The sequence below is a fragment of the Cryptomeria japonica genome, chromosome 7 (assembly GCF_030272615.1).
Source record: "Cryptomeria japonica chromosome 7, Sugi_1.0, whole genome shotgun sequence".
Taxonomy (NCBI): domain Eukaryota; kingdom Viridiplantae; phylum Streptophyta; class Pinopsida; order Cupressales; family Cupressaceae; genus Cryptomeria; species Cryptomeria japonica.
In genome coordinates, this window is record NC_081411.1 from 815,946,292 (window position 1) to 815,964,868 (window position 18,577).

At 37.4% G+C, this 18,577-nt stretch overlaps 1 protein-coding gene across 2 annotated transcripts in view; it reads right to left on the bottom strand.

Moving 5' to 3' along the window:
• LOC131041805 (serine/threonine-protein kinase TIO) overlaps positions 1 to 17,944 on the bottom strand; it is a 114,222-nt gene extending 96,278 nt beyond the window's left edge. The window contains exons 1-3 of one of the 2 annotated variants that reach the window (XM_057975020.2): positions 17,688 to 17,944; positions 15,922 to 16,012; positions 15,710 to 15,784 (exon numbers count right to left, since the gene is read on the bottom strand). In XM_057975020.2, the coding sequence (XP_057831003.2) occupies positions 15,710 to 15,784; positions 15,922 to 16,011 (165 nt within the window). In that variant the 5' untranslated portion in view covers position 16,012; positions 17,688 to 17,944. Of the gene's footprint in view, positions 1 to 15,709; positions 15,785 to 15,921; positions 16,019 to 17,687 lie in introns of both variants that reach the window. The other variant, XM_057975019.2, reaches the window with a different exon arrangement.
• Between the last annotated feature and the right edge of the window lie 633 nt (positions 17,945 to 18,577).

Consider the following 18,577-nt stretch of genomic DNA (forward strand, 5'->3'; position numbering starts at 1 on the left):
TCATTTTGCATGCCTTAGGCCAAAATTGGGGGTCAGGCGAGGATTTCGCTCTGGACCCTTTGGAAGGGTCAGGAGTTAATTTTCTCTTCCAAGCTAACTTCCATTATGTTGATACTTCAAACCTTAGATATCCTTTCAAAACTCCCTCAATCATCATCAAGTGCATTTGCTCATCCACTTTTGAAATTGCCACTTCCATCTCTCCTAGACCACTGACTCTGCTTAAACGACTCGGACCTGGAGGAAAAACAAGAGTCTGACAGGAAAACCATCATTCCAGACCTACCCTGACCTGAGACCTACCATCTCTTCACTCAATCTATCCATCCTCATTCCCTTGAAAAGAAAAGCTCCACTAAGGCAAACCTAGGGTTCGAGGCAGACAACTAATGACCTCCCAAAACCAAGCTAGACTCAGCTTGAAAGAAACCCTAAGACGAGCTCTCAGAGAGAAACCCTAATCTACCAAGCCCAGGCGACCACTCACTCACTCCAAACCTAGCAAGCAGAGAGAAAACCTAACTAAGGGAAAACAAAACCCTAAGAAAAAGAGGGGGTCCCCATTCTAATGGGGCGATGTGTGAAATGGTCACAACATCTGGCGACACCACTAAGAATGTTCATGAACATTTGAGAATCAATCCATCTTTAAAGACCACTCAGAGAATTTCCCTCAATAAATCAAGGAGTTAAACAGCATTTACAAGAAGAGACCTTCATATTGAGATAGAGTATCAAGTCCACAGTTATCCATGTGTGTGCAATGAGTTAATTCCCCTCGACAAGACAATCATTTTCTCTAGGTTCCCTTGTGATTAGCTACGTAGTTTATCTGAACCTCAAAAGCATCCTAGATAGAGCCTCGTTGCCAGTCAAACGTCCATAGTCCCGACGAGGTTATCGCCGCAAGCTCAAGAACATTGCTCCATTGCCAGTCGGGCATCCATAGCCCCGATGGAGTTATCCGTATATTCCCATCAGCCAATTTTGGTATTTCCTTTTATTTCATCTTTTTCTTGATTTTCATTTTTTATTTTTTTTGATATTGCTTTTTTTCATTGATTTCGTCAATTCCTTTGGCTCGTAAGCAGAGAAACTTACTAGGGTTTGAGGATTGCGGTGGCACTGAAGCCAGATTTTAGATTTTTCACCAATCATAGCTTAGCCTGAAAACCATAATGACTCGGAGATTATAAGTGTGAAAAGATATAATAACTGAAGGACACTAATATCTCACTCCAATAAGCCAATCTTACTTCATTAAAAACACAGCTTGACTCAAGATTCCATCAAGAAAGATTTCTTCGTGTTCCTAAAAGACTTCACGATTAGGCAAATGAAACGAACAATCCAACGGGATGCCAGAGTGCTTCATAACAAAAAATCATCGCCCTTTTCAAATGGATACCCCTCAAAACAAGCAGACCAACCTAACTAAGACGCAAAAACCACCTAAACTAAGACACAAAACAAAGACTAAGGAAAACCCAAAACACACACACACCAACCCAAACAAACCGAACTCAAAAGAACCTAAACTAGCTATATACAAAGGCAGACCTCCTGAACTTTAGGACTGGAAATAATGCTTGAGATACCTCCCATTGACAGGTAATGGGACATCTTCCCCAGTTAAGGTCTTGAACTTGAATGCATTCTCCCCTAGAATCTCAAAGATTTGATAAGGGCCCTTCCATAGTCTGTCAGATTTATCGTGCTCTCCCTTCTTTTCATGTGCTTTATCCCAGTATAAGACAAGATCTGAGATCCAAAATGCCTTGATTCTAGCCTGTCTATCAAACCATCTCTTGACAACTCCCTGATGTTTTGCAAAATTTTCCAAGGCTTGATCTCTCTTTTCTTCAAGATTCAGCAATTGTGTTAATAGAGCTTACACAACGTCGATGTCCTCCATGTACCCTTGGATAAACCTTAAGGTTGGGATCCTAAGTTGCATAGGGAATACTGGGTCTTGACCATAAACTAGGAAGTAAGGTGAAATCCCTAACGAAGTCTTGGTCCTGATCCGATCTGCCCAAAGAGCAAATCTTAGTTGGGTATGCCATTCTCTTGGACTTCTCTCCAGCAATTTCTTGATTACACTGAGTAGGTTTTTGTTTGTCGACTCAACTAACCCATTACATTGAGGGTAATAATTAGATGAAAATTTAAGGGTTATACCATACTCAAAAGCCCAATTTGAAAACCTCAATGATGTGAAAGCTGAGCCATTATCGCAAACCAACGCATAAGGACAACCAAACCTCGTAATAATGTTTTCCTGAAGGAATTTAATCACGGCCTCAGTAGTGCATACCTTAAGAGCTTGAGCCTCCGACCATCTGGTACAATAGTCAGTTGCAGTGATGATATACCTGTGTTGCACCGAGGATGACGGGTTGATGACACCAATAAAATCCATTCCCCATTTTGCGAATGGTCTTGCTTCGATCACTGGATTAAGTGGCATGGCCGGATTCTTTTCTCTGAAGGCAGCGAATTGGCAAGTGTGACAAGTCTTGACATGATCAAATGTATCCTTGAATAGTGTGGGCCAATAATATCCTGCTCTCAGAATTTGATGAGTTGTGGCCAGGTTAGCACCATGCCCTATACTGAATTTCAAGTGAAAGTGTTCAATTATTTGTTTGGCTTCCTCCTTGCCAACACATCTTAGATATACTCCTTCATGATTTATGCGATACAGGACGGATCCTTGAAGCATATAATGCTGACACTTTAACCTGAGTGCTCTCTTTTGAGTAGGTGTCATATGAGCAGGGCACTTCTGGTTGAGCAGGTAGGTCACAATTCCCTTGTACCATTCATCTGGGGTGACATCATCCAATTCATATACTTGTTGGACTAACCCAGGCCCGTCAACTGCCAGTGTTTGAGCTAGAGTCTGCCCTCGAACAAGTTTCATAGGTTGGATTTCAATATCAAATTCTTGAATAATGGCGACCCACTTGCCTCTTCTCTCACCTAGTTCATTTTGCATAAGGAGGGTTTTTACTGCTGCATCCAGGACAATTGCATGAACTTTGGCCCTCAAGAGGTAATGTCTAAACTTTTTGATGGCTTTGACCAATGCATAGGCCTGTTCTTCAATATTATGGTATCTGAGTTCTGCATCCTTCAACGGGGTGCTCATGAATGCAATCGGGTTCTCGTCTCTCTCTTCACTCCTTTGAGTGAGGATAGCTGCACAAGTATATTCAGAGGCAAATGAATATAGATAGAAGGGCTTCATGTAGTCAAGAATGATCAATACTGGAGCTTCTGCAATTGCTGACTTTATCTCCTCGAATGCTCTCTTGGCCGTGTCGTCCATTCTACTTTGGCGTCCTTCTTCAACATCTCATTCAATGGTCGGACTATCTCGGCAAACCCTGTGATAAATTTTCGAACAAAGTTGATTTTGCCAAAGAATGATTTATGTTCTTTCTTACTGGCTGGCAAGTTGATGGTTGATATAGCTTTTACTCTATCAGGATCAATGGAAATACCCTTCTCTGATATAACATGTCCTAACAGCTTCCCTTCTGTCACTCCAAATATGCATTTTTTAGGATTAAAGGAAACACCATATCTTCTACACCTTTGGAAGACTTTTCTTAAATCCTCCACATGATCTTCCCTTTTCCTAGAGAATACTGTGATATCGTCCATATATATGATGATGCATTTCCCTATCAAGTCCCTGAAAGCAATGTCCATGGCTCTTTGAAAGGTGGCCCCGGCATTGATGAGTCCAAAAGGCATTCTTTTATATGCAAATGTTCCCCATTTAGTCGTGAAAGCAGTTTTCAATCGATCTTCAGGTTCTACCAAGACTTGATTATAACTTGAATATCCATCTAGAAATGACATCATTTGCGATCCGTTAACAATTTGTAACACTTCGTCTAGTGATGGTAGTGGATAATTATCCTTCTTTGAAGCTCAGTTGAGATTCCTGAAGTCGACACACAGTCTGATCTCTCCATTCTTTTTCCTTACAGGAACCAGGTTGGCGACCCACGTCGAATGTCTTACTGGAAAGATGATTTTAGCTAAGAGCAATTTCTTGACCTCTTGATATATTAACAGTTCCAATAAAGGATTGACCAATCTTTGTCTTTGTCTGAAAGGCTTGCTTCCTGGTTTCAAAGGGATTGTATGAGTGATGATTGCAACATCATAAGTTTTGAGATCTTCATAGCTCGAAGCAATGACATCTGGGAAAGCTCTCACATTTTTCAAGATACCATTTCTCTCTTGTGAAGTACAGGTCTTCCCAATGAATACATTTTTAAATTGTCTGTCATCACCAACATTGATTGTGTCACATGTATTTCCTTCCATGCTATGGCTTTTCACTTCCCTCAGTTTGTCAGGATCAAAGATTCTTTCTAACTCCACCATTCCTTTTGGAATAGTGTTTGTTTTAGATTAAAGACTCCTTCTGCATCCAATTCTGCTCCTTCCACTTCCTCTTCATCAATGATTTGGGCTAAGAAGTCATCTGTGTTGGTCAAGAAATCCAATATATGTTTGTTGTCTTCAAAAACCTGAAAGTTGGTGATGTTGTCTGGGACTGAAGATACTAGGGTCAGCTCCACTGTGAACTTCTTCAATCCTTCCATAGCTAATGGTACCAAAGAGCTAGCGGCCTATGCAAGAGAATTACCCACCTGATTTTGATGTCTATATATGGACTTAATATTGAAAGCATCAAAACTTTCAATGAGATCCCAAACTCGATTCCGGTATCTAGTCAGCCTTTTGTCATGGCACACATACTGCCTTCTGATTTGTCTTATTACTATTTCTGAATCTCCATATACTTGCAGTACTTTAGCTTTCTTTCTGATGGCTAATAATAACCCATGAATCAAGGATTCGTATTCGGCCACATTGTTGGTGCATGGGAATTGTAGCCTATGGGCGGCGAGGTAGGTTTCTCATGATGAACTGATCAATTCAAAGCCAGCTCCAAATCCTTGTTTGGACTTAGATCCATCAAACCTTAGCATCCACATTAGAATCTTTTAATCTTTTGACTCTTGGACCTCTTGGCTTTCCTCTGACACAGTGGATAGAGTTTAATCTTCTAAGGAATCCTCGACTTCTGGATCTTCAATTTCTTCTATAATCAATGTCTGTGGGACCCTCTTGTATACTTGTTCTAATGCAGTCTTGCACATAGCACAAGATAATTTTGAATGGACGGCATTATGTATCCTGCACCAGTTGGGGAGGAGTAGATCTCGAACAGATGCTAAGTTGCCAAGTTGCATACTCTGTTGCACATTCCTATGGACAAATTTTCTAAAATTTTCAAACATTCCATCGTCATCTTGGTCAGACCCTTGACCACTTTCCACAATAATTTCTGTAGATTCCATCACCTCTTGCCAGTTGCCTCTCTCTTGCAAGTCCTGTATCATCAAGACTTCTTCTACTTTAGGTTTGTATGTCCCCAAATCAGTTTCTAAGAATAGGACCTCATTATCTTCTCCATACTCGGTTATCATAGGTCCTGTATCATCAAGACTTCTTCTACTTTAGGTTTGTATGTCCCCAAATCAATTTGCAAGAAACGTAATATGGAACACAAACACAAGAATGTAGCACAAAGACTCAAAGCTTGAGCAATTTTCTTCTATTCCTTTCAATTCTTCAATTTACACATAAAAGCTCAAAGACTTATTTGTTGCAAATTTGACATAGTTTTTGCTTGCTTTCCAAAAAGATAAAGATTACAATAGACCCCTCAAGTATTTATAGAAAAAAAGTCATGAGAAAAAGGTGGGAGGATCCCAACTAACTTGAGAAATTTTCTCAACCACCAAGACTTATTCAATAACTAACTATGACTTATTCCAACTACAGTCCTAATTGAATTCAACATGTAGTTGCCTTACATGTAATTACAAAAGTGCAAGTAAAGACTTGACTGGCAATTTACAAAAGGTTTTTACATGTAACTTGTCAAAACAAAATTACAACTTAGAGATTGCAAATCTGGAAAAATAGAACATAAGTGTTGAAAAACACTTAAGCTGCAGTATGTGAAGACATGAATCCTTCGAAATTTTGGATGATCATTCGTAGCTCAACGGGATTCCGTTCGTGGGTGTTCTTGGCAACAACCATGGTCTTCACAATGGTATCATGACATCGAAGAAGCATGGAGTTGTTCTTCTCCAAGATGGACTAGATTTCGTGCAAAAAGGTTTGATGTTTCATCAAAGCCTATATTGAAGCAACTGAGAATTGTTCGCTCCTCCATTCATTATGAATCCTCATCTGTAGATCTGCAAGAACTTCTTCTTTTGGTACCAGCTCTCCATTCTGAATCATTATGTTGCAAGAAATTTTCTCACAATGCGAAACAATACCTTGAAATACTTCACCCCGCAATCTTATTGCATCATCAACCTCCTCAATGAGGGATTTGAGAACAAGGGCTTTATTCTCCAGATGTTCTTCAAATTCCAAGTACATGACCCTGGAAGAAATAATGGCATGCTCCTGAAGAACGCTCAACTGTTGTTGGGGCATGGTGCGCCAGATTGTCAAACTATCTTCAAACCTTTCCAGATTTTGTTTGAAAGTGTCGGAGGTATGATTTAATTTCTCTTCAGTGGCCTCCAACTTAGACATCATTCGGAAAATGTCTTTCAGCACTTGCACACATAGATCATGCAGTTGATCCACCCAAGAATCCAATGCTTGTACTTTTTGAGCAGCTCTTTCAACTCCTCGAATCGGTTCTTGGGAACCGGAAGACCTTGTAGGATTACTCCCTTCACCAGCAGGTTTTGTAATTTTATGAACAGCTGCAACAAGTTGTCGATTCTCCTCTTCTAGCTTGTCTTTCTTTGCTAGAAGTTCGTCATACCGTTGCACTAGTGAGGCTACAGATTGTTGGGCATCGTGTTTGACCACTTCATGTGTTTGTTTGCCCAATTCTATCCTTGTAACCCTGTAATCAGCAGCTTGCATTTCCTCGCGTGGCTTATCCGCAAGGGGCTCAACAATTTCTGCCACTTTCATCTTATTGCTATCAACAATCACTCTTGAGATTGTCTTGGCCTTTTTAGCAACCTTGAGCCTAGACTGTTTAAGTTGTTGATAGTCAAAGACATCAGGAGAGATTTCCTGCTTCTTCCTCTTTGGGGTAAAAGAACTAAGCCATGGAGGTAAAGCAACTAGTTCTCCTTGAGTAGCTGTTGAAAGTGAAGGAGAAGCAGTTTCTGTTTGAACAACCGCGATCACCCTGGGAGGAGTATCTGTTTGGATGGCGACCATGGTTTGCTCAATAACCAATGGCCATGAAGATTGCCTCATAAATTCTTCAAAGCCAGAAATGGAGGTATCAATCTCTGACAACTAGATACATGCGGGAATATCCTCAAGAATTTCCCGCACACCCTCTTGTTGATGATCAAGAAGCGGCTCAAATGCTGAAATAGGAACGGCATTCTGAGGAAACTCTTCCACTATTATGTTAGGAGGAGAAAGAGGCGTTTCAATGGAAACTGAGGAAGGAATCTCATGAGATGAGTCCGAAGCTAGAGACTTAGGAGCATCATCAGATTGTTGTCCTTCTTCTGGATTATCAAGATCAATCACATGAACATGAAACCGAGACTTTTCCTTTCCACGAACTATCGCCTCTTTGAGAGGAAGCACTACTACCCGACTAACCCGCAATTTGATCCTGGTGCCAAAAGACGATGCACCTTCCTTGTTGTCAATTTGAATCTTAGACTTACGTCCAAGAGGCCCCGTAGAGTCATCTTTTTTCCCAACCTTGATCTTGATGAGTCTAACACCATTACCTTTGAGCCAAGTGTTGGTGTTTGCCAAGATAGGCTGAAATCTTTCAAGAATGGACGTGCATTCTTTATGCGACCATTGGATTAAAGGAAGTGGAGCTTCCTCAACCCTTCATGAAATATATTCAGGATCAAGTACATGCCCATCATCAATCATCCGTTGTGGAATATCCATCAAGTTCAAATCAATAACCTTCTCAACAATAAGCCTGCAGTAATCCATCTTGAGAACCTCCACTTCTATACGGAGATCTACCCAGATATCCTCAATACGATGCACGTCTATGAAGGATTTCTTGATTTTTCCTTCATATCCCGATAATCAAAATCTGCCCTAGACTTAAACCTTTTGAGTTTAATCTCTTGCATCTCAGTCTCCATAGCTTTGGCTTTGACGGATGTGACAAGAGAATACCGGCCAATTTTCAATGGCTTTGTTGTAGAAATCCCCATTCCGACCTTATGTCTGACAAATTGATGAGCATGCACAGCCATAATTTGTCTTCCCAACTCCATAAGTATGATCTTATCAGCCGAGTATCTAGGGAGCATGCATGGCTGCCCACTATAGCATTCGACTCTCATATAGGTAAAGGTCGGGAATTGAAGAAACAAGCACCCATACTCATTCACTCTTTCCCATGCCTCATCTGACACCCTTTTGTTCTTTAGAGTCTTGTCAAACTGGCACATGAAGTAGCCAAAGAATGCATCTTGAACTCTTCTGAAATGCAATCTGTTGGGTCTCAAAGGCAACTGATCATAATATTCCCATACAGGTATAAGCGAGTCGTCACCCTTGGTAGAAAGACCAAGGAAATGTCTGAGTGACGCTGCTAAATACACTAAGTATGAATTCATGTAGAAAGTCATGGTGCTAGGGATTGTTGCAAGTTGCTCGCACAAAGCATCGCTGATAATTTCTCCCCATGATATATGATGGGGTTGCCTTATGAACATATGGTAAATTGATACATCCAAGGTTCAAAAACATTGGAGTGTTCAAGACTCATCATCCTACTGAGGAGAGTTATGATGTCTCCAATTTCCCACTTAAAGTCACAACGATACAACTTAGCCCGCCTTGAGAAGGCAACTTGTGGCTCATGAATCCACCTGTTAATATGACATTTGCAATTCTTTTCCCTCTTGACATAGTACTCGGCTGCACTATGCTTTGAAATTTCCATATAAACAGGTGTTGGTGGTATTCTAAAGACTTTCTCAATTGTATCTGCATCAAGGCGGATTATTGCTTCACCATCATCATTTTTAATGGTTCTCGTCTCCTTGTCAAAGCGATGGGCGCAAGCGAGAACAAATTCAGGTTCTAGGGCAGCCACTGGAAAAGAGGATGTGTGATGGATGTGGCTATCCAACAGCCGCTGCATATTACTATCTTGCAGATCCTCCACTCTCTTGACAAATTTTGACATGTCCACATACCCTACCTCCGTGTCTTTTATGCGGTCCAAAGGAGAGGAAACTTGCGAAGGTGAAACTTCATTCTAGTACTTGTCATATTTATACTTCATCTTCTTTGGAATAGGAGAGGATGGTAAATTTGACATTGAAGGACAACCTGGTATATTGCGATGAAGACTTAAAAGTGTTAAGGCAACATCATAATCAACCCTTCTTCAAATGGGAAGAACTCCAACCCTTGCACTTCACGATTTTGTGAGAGAAAGATGGGAAATAAATGGGAAATGCTAAGAATCTTGACTTTGACCAATTTCAGATCTTGGGGAAAATTTTACAAGTATACAAGTTGGGAAGAATGCACATGCAATCGGATTTTTAAAACCCGAATGCAAGTATACTTGTAAAATGGAAAATGGAGAAATGAGTGAAAATGAGAATTAGACTTGCAGGAAATGACGTGAACAAAAAGTACGGATATAAGCGATGTGGATGGATAAAAATGGGAAGATTTTGGGAATGTCACTTCCAAGAAAATGGGAAAAACTTTAGACATGCAATCCGGTTCTAAAAACCCGATTTTGGAAGGATGGGTATTTTTCATCTTTGCAACTTGGAATTTCAACAAAAGATGGTTAAATTCTTTTAACCATAAGGGAAGAACAATGATTTTCATCCAACTTGTAATTGAGCTTTAAAATCCCACATAAGAGTAAAGAGGGAAAATGGGGAAGAACAATGCAATTCATAAATTGCTTTACAGAGGAAAATCTCTCTCACAAAACCGATTTTTGGGGCAAAATAAATATATACACAAATTTACAACTAGAAAGGAAAAATAAGAAAACAAGAAAGCAAGAAAATGAAACATGAAAAAAAAAGAAATCATACCTTGCTTCAAACTGAAAATGCCTCTTCAAAAGATGATCAATCTTTGAAAGAAGGAAGAAGAACTCTTAAATAGAGAATAAACCGTATTCCAAAACCCTAGCCACGTTTCACCAAAACGCTATGGGCAGCAAAACGCCTTCCAAAAGCATGAAGAATCGGTCAAATAATAACTTCACCCTCCACGCCTAGATGAAAGAAGCCAAATCAACAAACGTTAAAAACGCCTTCAAACCAGCAAACAAATCCACCAAATGGCATGAAAGATGCTTGCAAATGCACAAAAATAGGGAAGAATCCCAAACGCCTTGCATCTCCCAACAAATCTCCACAAAAAATGCTTCCAATTTGCAACAAAAACGCCTTCCTTTAGCTGGTCGGGTTTTTGGAGAAGGAATGCAAGTTTAATTTTCATGCAATAGAGAAAATCGAGTTTTAATTCCTAGCAAGTTTAAAATGTCACTTTTTCCCTCAACAAGGCAAAATCGGGTTTTGGAAATGCAATTACAAGTTTAAAATTCTTCAATTTGCACTTTATGGAGAAAATCGGGTTTTTTGGGCAAAATAGCAAATTTAAAGTGCCACTTTATTTCATTTCTAAGCAAAATCGGGTTTTGGAGAGAGATGTGCAAGTTACAAATTACTTGTAAAGGGAAATTAAAATTCCTACAACAAGTTTAAATAACTTAACACATGTAATAGGGGTTTAAAATCCCTATTACAAGCAAAAGACATTAAAATAGGGGTTTTAGAAAAGAATTACAAGTTATAATTAAATATGCAATTTAAAATTAACTTGTAACTTAGCCAAAAAATCCCTATTATAACTTAAAAAGCCAAAAGGCATCAAGGGGGAAATAAAAGGTAAGTTACAACTTCTTTTTCAATAAAGTGCACTTGTAATTAGCCAAAAATTTCCTACAAAGACTAAAACAAAGGAAAACATAAAAAATTGCAATTCAAGGAAAATTTCCCACCTGCAATCAGAGAGAAAAAACCCGAAATTGAAGGAAAGACATAGCAAACGAACACAAAATGCGATGAAATTCGAAACGTGGTTCGAGGATGGACTGAGGATTAAGCCAGTCCAAGGATTAGGCGAAATTATGCCTCAGGAAGCATGCCATAGAGAAAAAAATCATTTTTTGACAAAAATTTCATGTAATGGTCCTTCATTTTTTTAAAACAAAAATGAGGACAACAAATCCAACTATTGTTAGGAATTTAGTAAAAGTGGAAGCCATTTTGAAGTGATCCAAGACTTTCATTGTGATTGAGGCAAGGAGTTTTCTAGGGGTATTAGCTAAGTCTATGAAGTAGCTAAGATCAAAATTTATCAGACAGAGATCCAACTATTGTTAGGAATTTAGTAAAAGTGGAAGCCATTTTGAAGTGATCCAAGACTTTCATTGTGATTGAGACAAGGAGTTTAACCCATGAATTGTAGAAAATAGATTTTTGTTGTTTATATTCATATTGCTGATTACATAGGCAAATATTCATTTAAGTTTTTAAAAGGGCAATCACCAAATACACCAAATAGTTGGCTAAGTCTGAGATCAAAGATTAGCTAAGTCTATGAAGTAGTTGAGATTAAAATTTATCAGACAGAGATCCAACAATCGTTAGGAATTTAGTAAAAGTGGAAGCTATTTTGAAGTGATCCAAGACTTCCATTGTGATTGAGGCAAGGAGTTTTCTAGGGATAGTTCAATATTTGAGAAAGCTTATCAAATCATATTCCATAGTTGCAATGCTCTATATTCCCTGATGGCAATTGGTAAGTCTTTTATATGGGGTAGAATTCAACAAAAGGCATTTGTTTAGATGAAGTAAAAGATTAGCAAGCCACTAGTTTTGGCAATACCTAGCTTGCAACTACTATTTTAGGTAGAGACAAATTTTAATGATTGTGTGTTGGAGGCTCTTTTATTACAACTTTGTAAGCTTGTCTGTTGTCATTCAAATTTTTTTCGTGGAGCACTTTAGATATATTGCTCACATAATGAATTGTATGTCTTTGTTTGAGCAAAATTAACTATATCAATTATAAATTATAAATCATATATCTATATCTACATATATTAAATATGTCTTTGAACGTTTAGTTTTGTGGTAGAAAAACTCCATTGGTGAGGTAGCCACCAAGGTTCAAACCCCTACTAGGCCATTGAGCTCGTGGGATTTCTACCTTTGTTGGGACGTTGAGCTCGTTGGTTTGAACAAGTGAAGTGTGGGGAATGATGAACCCCCCCAAAATGGACAAAATAACAAACTTTTTCAATGTTGATTCCACATTGACTCTGATTTTGTCTCAGACCAACCCTATTTCTAAACAATTCAATAATTTCACACGTTTTTTTTAGGGTTTTGCAAGTTTTTACAATGATTTTTTTCACTTTTTTGCCATTTTGGGGGTTTTTAACATGATTTTAACGTGATTTAAATGCAAAAAATCTTTGAAAATTGGGTCAACACTTAGTCAACGATTTTTTCATGAATCGGGATTTTTTCAGGGAATAAATCAGCTAGCTCCAACATTCAAGATTAATCGAGTATAATCGCGATTTTTTGCAGACTATTGCTTCATTGGTCATTTCTACATTAATTGAGGCAGGAGGCTATTTCTATACAAAATGGGCACCTGATGTTAAACAAAACTAGAAACCATTCCGTCACATTTTAGATCTGGCTATTTTCACAAGCTTCTCAAAGAAGAGACATTTTTCCCAGCCCAAGAATCACCTACCATTTCTTACTAATTATTGACTGTCTCTTGCTAACTGGGATTTTTTTTAAAATCAGTGAAATATAAGAACAAAAGGCTCATTGCTTTGCTCACTCTTCACTTGCAAAAGGTGTATTGTTGAACAGTTTGAGGATCTGATTATGTTCTAAAGAGAATGAATCTTGAGCTTTGAAGGAGACATCTAGAGGTTAGAAGCTCTCTACAATACTCTGTTGAAGAATTCACCAGTGGCAAAAATAGTTCTTTAGACATAAGGCACATGTTTTTGAGATATCCTTTATTTAATGGGTTCTTTCAACATTTTCCCAATCCTAAATAGATCCTCGTAATTATTTGCATCAACATTGCAATTGCAAGCTCAAGTACCCATTCTACAGCTTCAAAGGACAAACTTTGCACCATCCCAAAACATATTCCATTAAAATAGAAGCCAAGCAGCCATTTTAGGTTAATTTAGTGGGGAACCAAATGTCGATATCCTAATGGATCCACTAAAACAAACTTCTAGTTTAATCTTTAATTTAGCACCATAGATACTAGGTTAGCGGTAAGAGTACAGTTCCATTTTCCATGCTATAGTAAGCTTCCATTCATTTACAACATAAAAAATACAAAGTCCCCAAGAGAATAGAAAAAAACATAGCGAACCTTAAAAAAGTAAGGTCTGAAGTAACAATGGAAGACTCAAAAACCAAAACAGCTAATCTATAAAGATTTATAATTATAACAAGCATCTGTTTTCCGTTTTCTGAAATGAGTCTCCCAGAAAAAATACAAAAGTTGATAAGAATTTATATGAAATACAAATATGGAATAAATGGATCAGCCAGCAATTGAATTGATTTGTAGTTCATAAGCATGATTTGTATGACCATAAAGACACTTAAGCAAACTTTGTTTATCTCACAAGCCACACTCCACAGAATGAAGACTTGCAAGAATATAAAACGAGATTCTTGAAGAAAACATACAGAGTAGCAGAAAGATGGAGAAGGCCTTGAGGACGATTTGGACCCACAGGACCAAAAAAGAGGGAAAGAGTTAAATTCAGCAAAGAAGAATATGTCACTAGTAGGCAAGCTGGAAACTGACACATTCAGCTTAAGACATTGATATGTGCTTCCAGATATGCCAAATGCAACAAGGGTGAAGAACAACAGCCCAAATCAGAAGATGATGCATTTTGCAATCTGACTTGGAAATATATGTGCTCATTGGACATTTGCAAAGCATTCTTCATATATAATTAAGCAATTGGAATCAGACTAGCCGGAAACTCCTTTGCCCCTCCCTAGGCACGAGTATCCTTGTATCCATTCCTGTATCTAAAACAAACACGTATCCAATACAGCCAGATACACATTGAATATTGTACCCACATGTGCCCAAAAAACCTTGATTTCCAACCATGCTAGATACTATGTGATTTTGATTTTTTTTAAATTTGATGGAAATCTTCTTAAATTTGATTTTAAAAAACTTCATTCATGCATTTTTTTTCAAAACAAATTGGCATAAACAAAACCAACACCCAATGAGAAAGACAAATGAAATGTTTTTCTATTTGAGTGACCCATTTTTTGGGTTATCTTCCCATGCAACTCTATTGTTTTTGCATATTGTAAAATGTTAAATCACCTTATCATTATTTATGTAGCAATTATGTGTCTATATTGCTTTTGAAGTAATGAAAATCTCCTCGAATAACTTAGAAAATTGTGTTAAATATATGGGTGTGTGTTTTTTTATGAATGACGTATCCAGTTGTATCCATATTGGGGGTCTTAAAAAATGGTCATATCCGTATCCAATACCGTATCCGTATCCGTGTCCATGCAACTTTGATTGGAATCAATGGACGACATATGTATTTCACCCAAGTGTAGGAGATAGGATGAAGTTGTTTAAGTGAGTCGCAGAGCAGACTGAGAAAGGAGAAGCGTTGTTGAGTTATCAATGTAATACACAATGTTTGGCTCCAATGAAGAGCTATGGCTTTTGAACTTACTGATTTTAGTTGAAATAAGGAGGCAAGGCATTTCATGCATTAGGTTTTTCATTCTTGTTGTGTAATGTACTTTTTGCTGCTTATTTGTTTGATTATTCATTTCCTTCATGCTGATTTCAATTTTAGCACTTGAGCAACACATTACAATCATATGTTGAGTTGATTTCAAGCATAGTTCTTGGCTTACCACAACTAGAGGTAAAAATCAATCACATGGAAATCAAGGAACTGGCATGCCCTTGATACACTATTGAATTTGTGAAGAGGGAAGAATCACACATTGGTGGTGGCATATAAGGGTATGAATCTGATTTAAAGCAATGTAGACATGTATTTGAGCGTGTATACATTTCAAGCTGTTTAAAAGATTTGATACATCTATAACAAACATCAATTTTACACCTAGATAAAGTAGGTTTCACTAGCAAATTGCATTGAATCAGCATATAAGCAAAATGTAAAACAATGTCAATTACACCTTAACTCTCAAAAAGATGAGCTTGTATACATTTCAAGCTGTTTAAAAGATTTGATACATCTGTAACAAACATCAATTTTACACCAAGATAAAGTCTGTTTCACTGGCAAATTGCATTGAATCAGCATGTAAGAAAAATGTAAAACAATGTCAATTACACATCAACTCTCAACAAGAAGCTATGAAATTAAGAGTTCAGGAAACAGACAAGGGGGAATACTTAAAAGTTAAAACTGAGTAGCAAGTGAGAAGGTCAGATCAAAATGAGATACACAAAATAGGACGCAACAAACAATAATATCTATTTGTTTAAACTAAAATACCACTTGCATTACCTCAATTTCTTGCCTCAAATTATCGATGTCTTTTTCACTCTTACCATGTTTCAGAATAAACTTCATTGCAACAGTCTGAAAACAGGAAACCATTAGTTACTTCAGCTACTAAATCCTTGTTTGCTTTGAATGTTAAAAATAGCATAATTTGGATAACATAAAAGAAATTTGGAGTTAAAGAGTATAATCCATTGCATATACTAGTAACTAACCTGCCCCGTGTACTTCCGTCTTCCTTTATACACCTTTCCAAATGAACCTTCACCAACTAACTCTACAACATGATAATTCTCCACACCCATCCTACAACTAATCAAAATGCAAAGATTTAAGTTTCTTATATGATATATTATCAAAAGCATACAATACCAGGAAGTAGTGAGCTGCTATCTACAAAAAGGATCATTTCCACTACATTTTTAATAAACATTCACAATATATACAAGCTTCTAATTGTTCTTCTCTTTCATAACTATCGATACGACCAATAAAATCTAAGGATGGCAGAAAGTTCTCCAAACAGTCCAGGTCTACCATGTTAAACTATTCAGAAAGAGAAATGATATTAATATTCACTGATGACTCTAGTAGGTCACTCAGACTCTTAAACACAGCATATTACAATAACTAATCAGAATTGTTAAAAGATGTTCCTACCACCAATGTAACACTTTTAAGTCTATGAAGGATGCAATCCAGATGTTGAAGTAAATTCAGGAGAAAATTATGACTATTCATCAATTTTTTGCCATGCCTAAAGCTTGACCTAAAGAATGCAAACAAAAAGACCTAGAATATAAGGCCATGTTTAAAATTTGTTGGACAAATGAAGGTGGATGCTTAATTTGCAAGCCAAAGTCTTATCAAATAAAGAACTATTTAATGTCCATCTTAGGAAGAAATTCATACAGATACAAGTATTTCTATCTTGTAGTTAAAAAGCACTTGTTCTGGCAAGCTCATTTCAATCAAATTTTCTTATTGCGTTCCAAATCTTTCACACCAAGTTGCCATTAGCACCAGCAGTTACATCCAATCAAGTAGCACAAAACACAGTGCCTAACATGGGGAGGTGATGTAAGCCTTTTAGTATTTACCATTTAAAGCTCTGAGATGATTCTTCCTGTGTCGGATCACCTGCCTCTGGTGGCGTTTATATATATCATGCTAAAATTTTCTATACAGGCGAGCTCAAACTTGGGTATCTTAATAAGAGGGGGCTAGCTTTTAAGCCTGACCATCAGCAATTCAAAATCAAATTGGAATGAGGCTTAATGGATTATTAGTTTAAGAAAGCACTTTTAATCAGTTCGCAATTCAAATCACAATAATTCAATAGGTTCTTAGCATAAGAAAAGGGCTTATATATAAAAGCAAGGAATACTTAAAACACATTTCGTCTTCAATTTGCCAGGGAACTTTTAAATCATCTTTCCCACCTTAAAAAAATAAAGAGATGTGCAACCAAGCAAGCAGATCAACAGTCATAGTTACCAAAAACAAGAAAAATATGCAAAATTAAAGCCCTGTCTCCCACTTGATAAGCCCTCTTCGCTTGATCAAGGCCTTAAGCGCAAACCCTCTCGACACAAACGTAAAAAATAAAGTATGACAACTACTTCCAGATTTTCTTCCAACCCTCTTACCTCTACCGTTTACTTATTTCCTTCCTACATTTGATAACTTTATAAAGTTTGCAAAAATCAACTATTCGCACTAGACTATAGGATTGCAGGCTTCTGTTGCTTCTATATTTCAAATAGCGTGTATTTATTTATTAGCAAATCGCAACTTATACAGGCAAATTCAACTCATACTTGCAAAGGCGGGGGGCGAGGTGAAGGGAGAGAGAACGAACTATAAAATATATTTAAATGGAAATCTGAAAGACTGGATAAATAACAGATCCATAAGAATCTACGTGAAGAAAAGAGCATTCGTTCGCAAGAAAAGTAAGACAGAGAAACTAACAGCTTACCAAAATTACGTAAAGAACGCGTACGCACAGATCGGCAGAGCGTTTGAGGGATTTTCTCTGCTTCAGCTTCGATCGAGGTTTTGGCTACTGCTGTGGCTAAGCAAGGGCGGGAAAACGGACTGTACAAAGTATAAACAAATATCAAATATATTAATGTCCTTGTCTTGTGTCAATTTAACATTTACTGTGGCAATGCAATTCACTTTTGTTAAAAAAACTTCCAAATTTTTATTTTTATGTATTTGGGGAAGAGCCGCCCTTTTCCGAATTCAAAACGGCCGATGTGATTGTCGTGCGGGTTTTCTTAATTTCCAGTTTTGTTTTGTTTTTCACTTTTGAAATCTCCTCCTAGGCCGCACCCATACAATGAATAAAAGATTTTTAATGATATTCACTAAATAAGTATTCTAGGTAATAGATGAAGAGGGGCAATTTTCATTTTTAAATTCTTCTGAATCTTAGAAATAAATAAATAATTTTAATGTCTATGAGGTTAATAAAGTTTGTGGGACAGTCTAATTGATCAAAAATACTTTTCCATTTTTGTTCATTTCCTATGTAAGGTGATGACAAGCGATCACAACTTCTCAACAAAATTCTTGTTGAATAAATTATAACAAGGTCCAATTATCAAGAGATTACCGTACTTGTCCATGCTATCCTTAAAGGCCTCACATTCTAAAATGAAGTGTTTTTATGTTTCTACTTTGTATAATGAGCAAAACATACACATCCTTTCTTCCCACGCTTCTTTTGGCATTTACCATCGATTGGTTTCACAACGATGCTGATGGGAGTTAGTTCTTAATTTAGCAATAAAACTTTTTAGCTTTCCACAAAATATCAACTCCTGTGTATGCTTTTTGATGATGATCACAAGTGGGATGGAA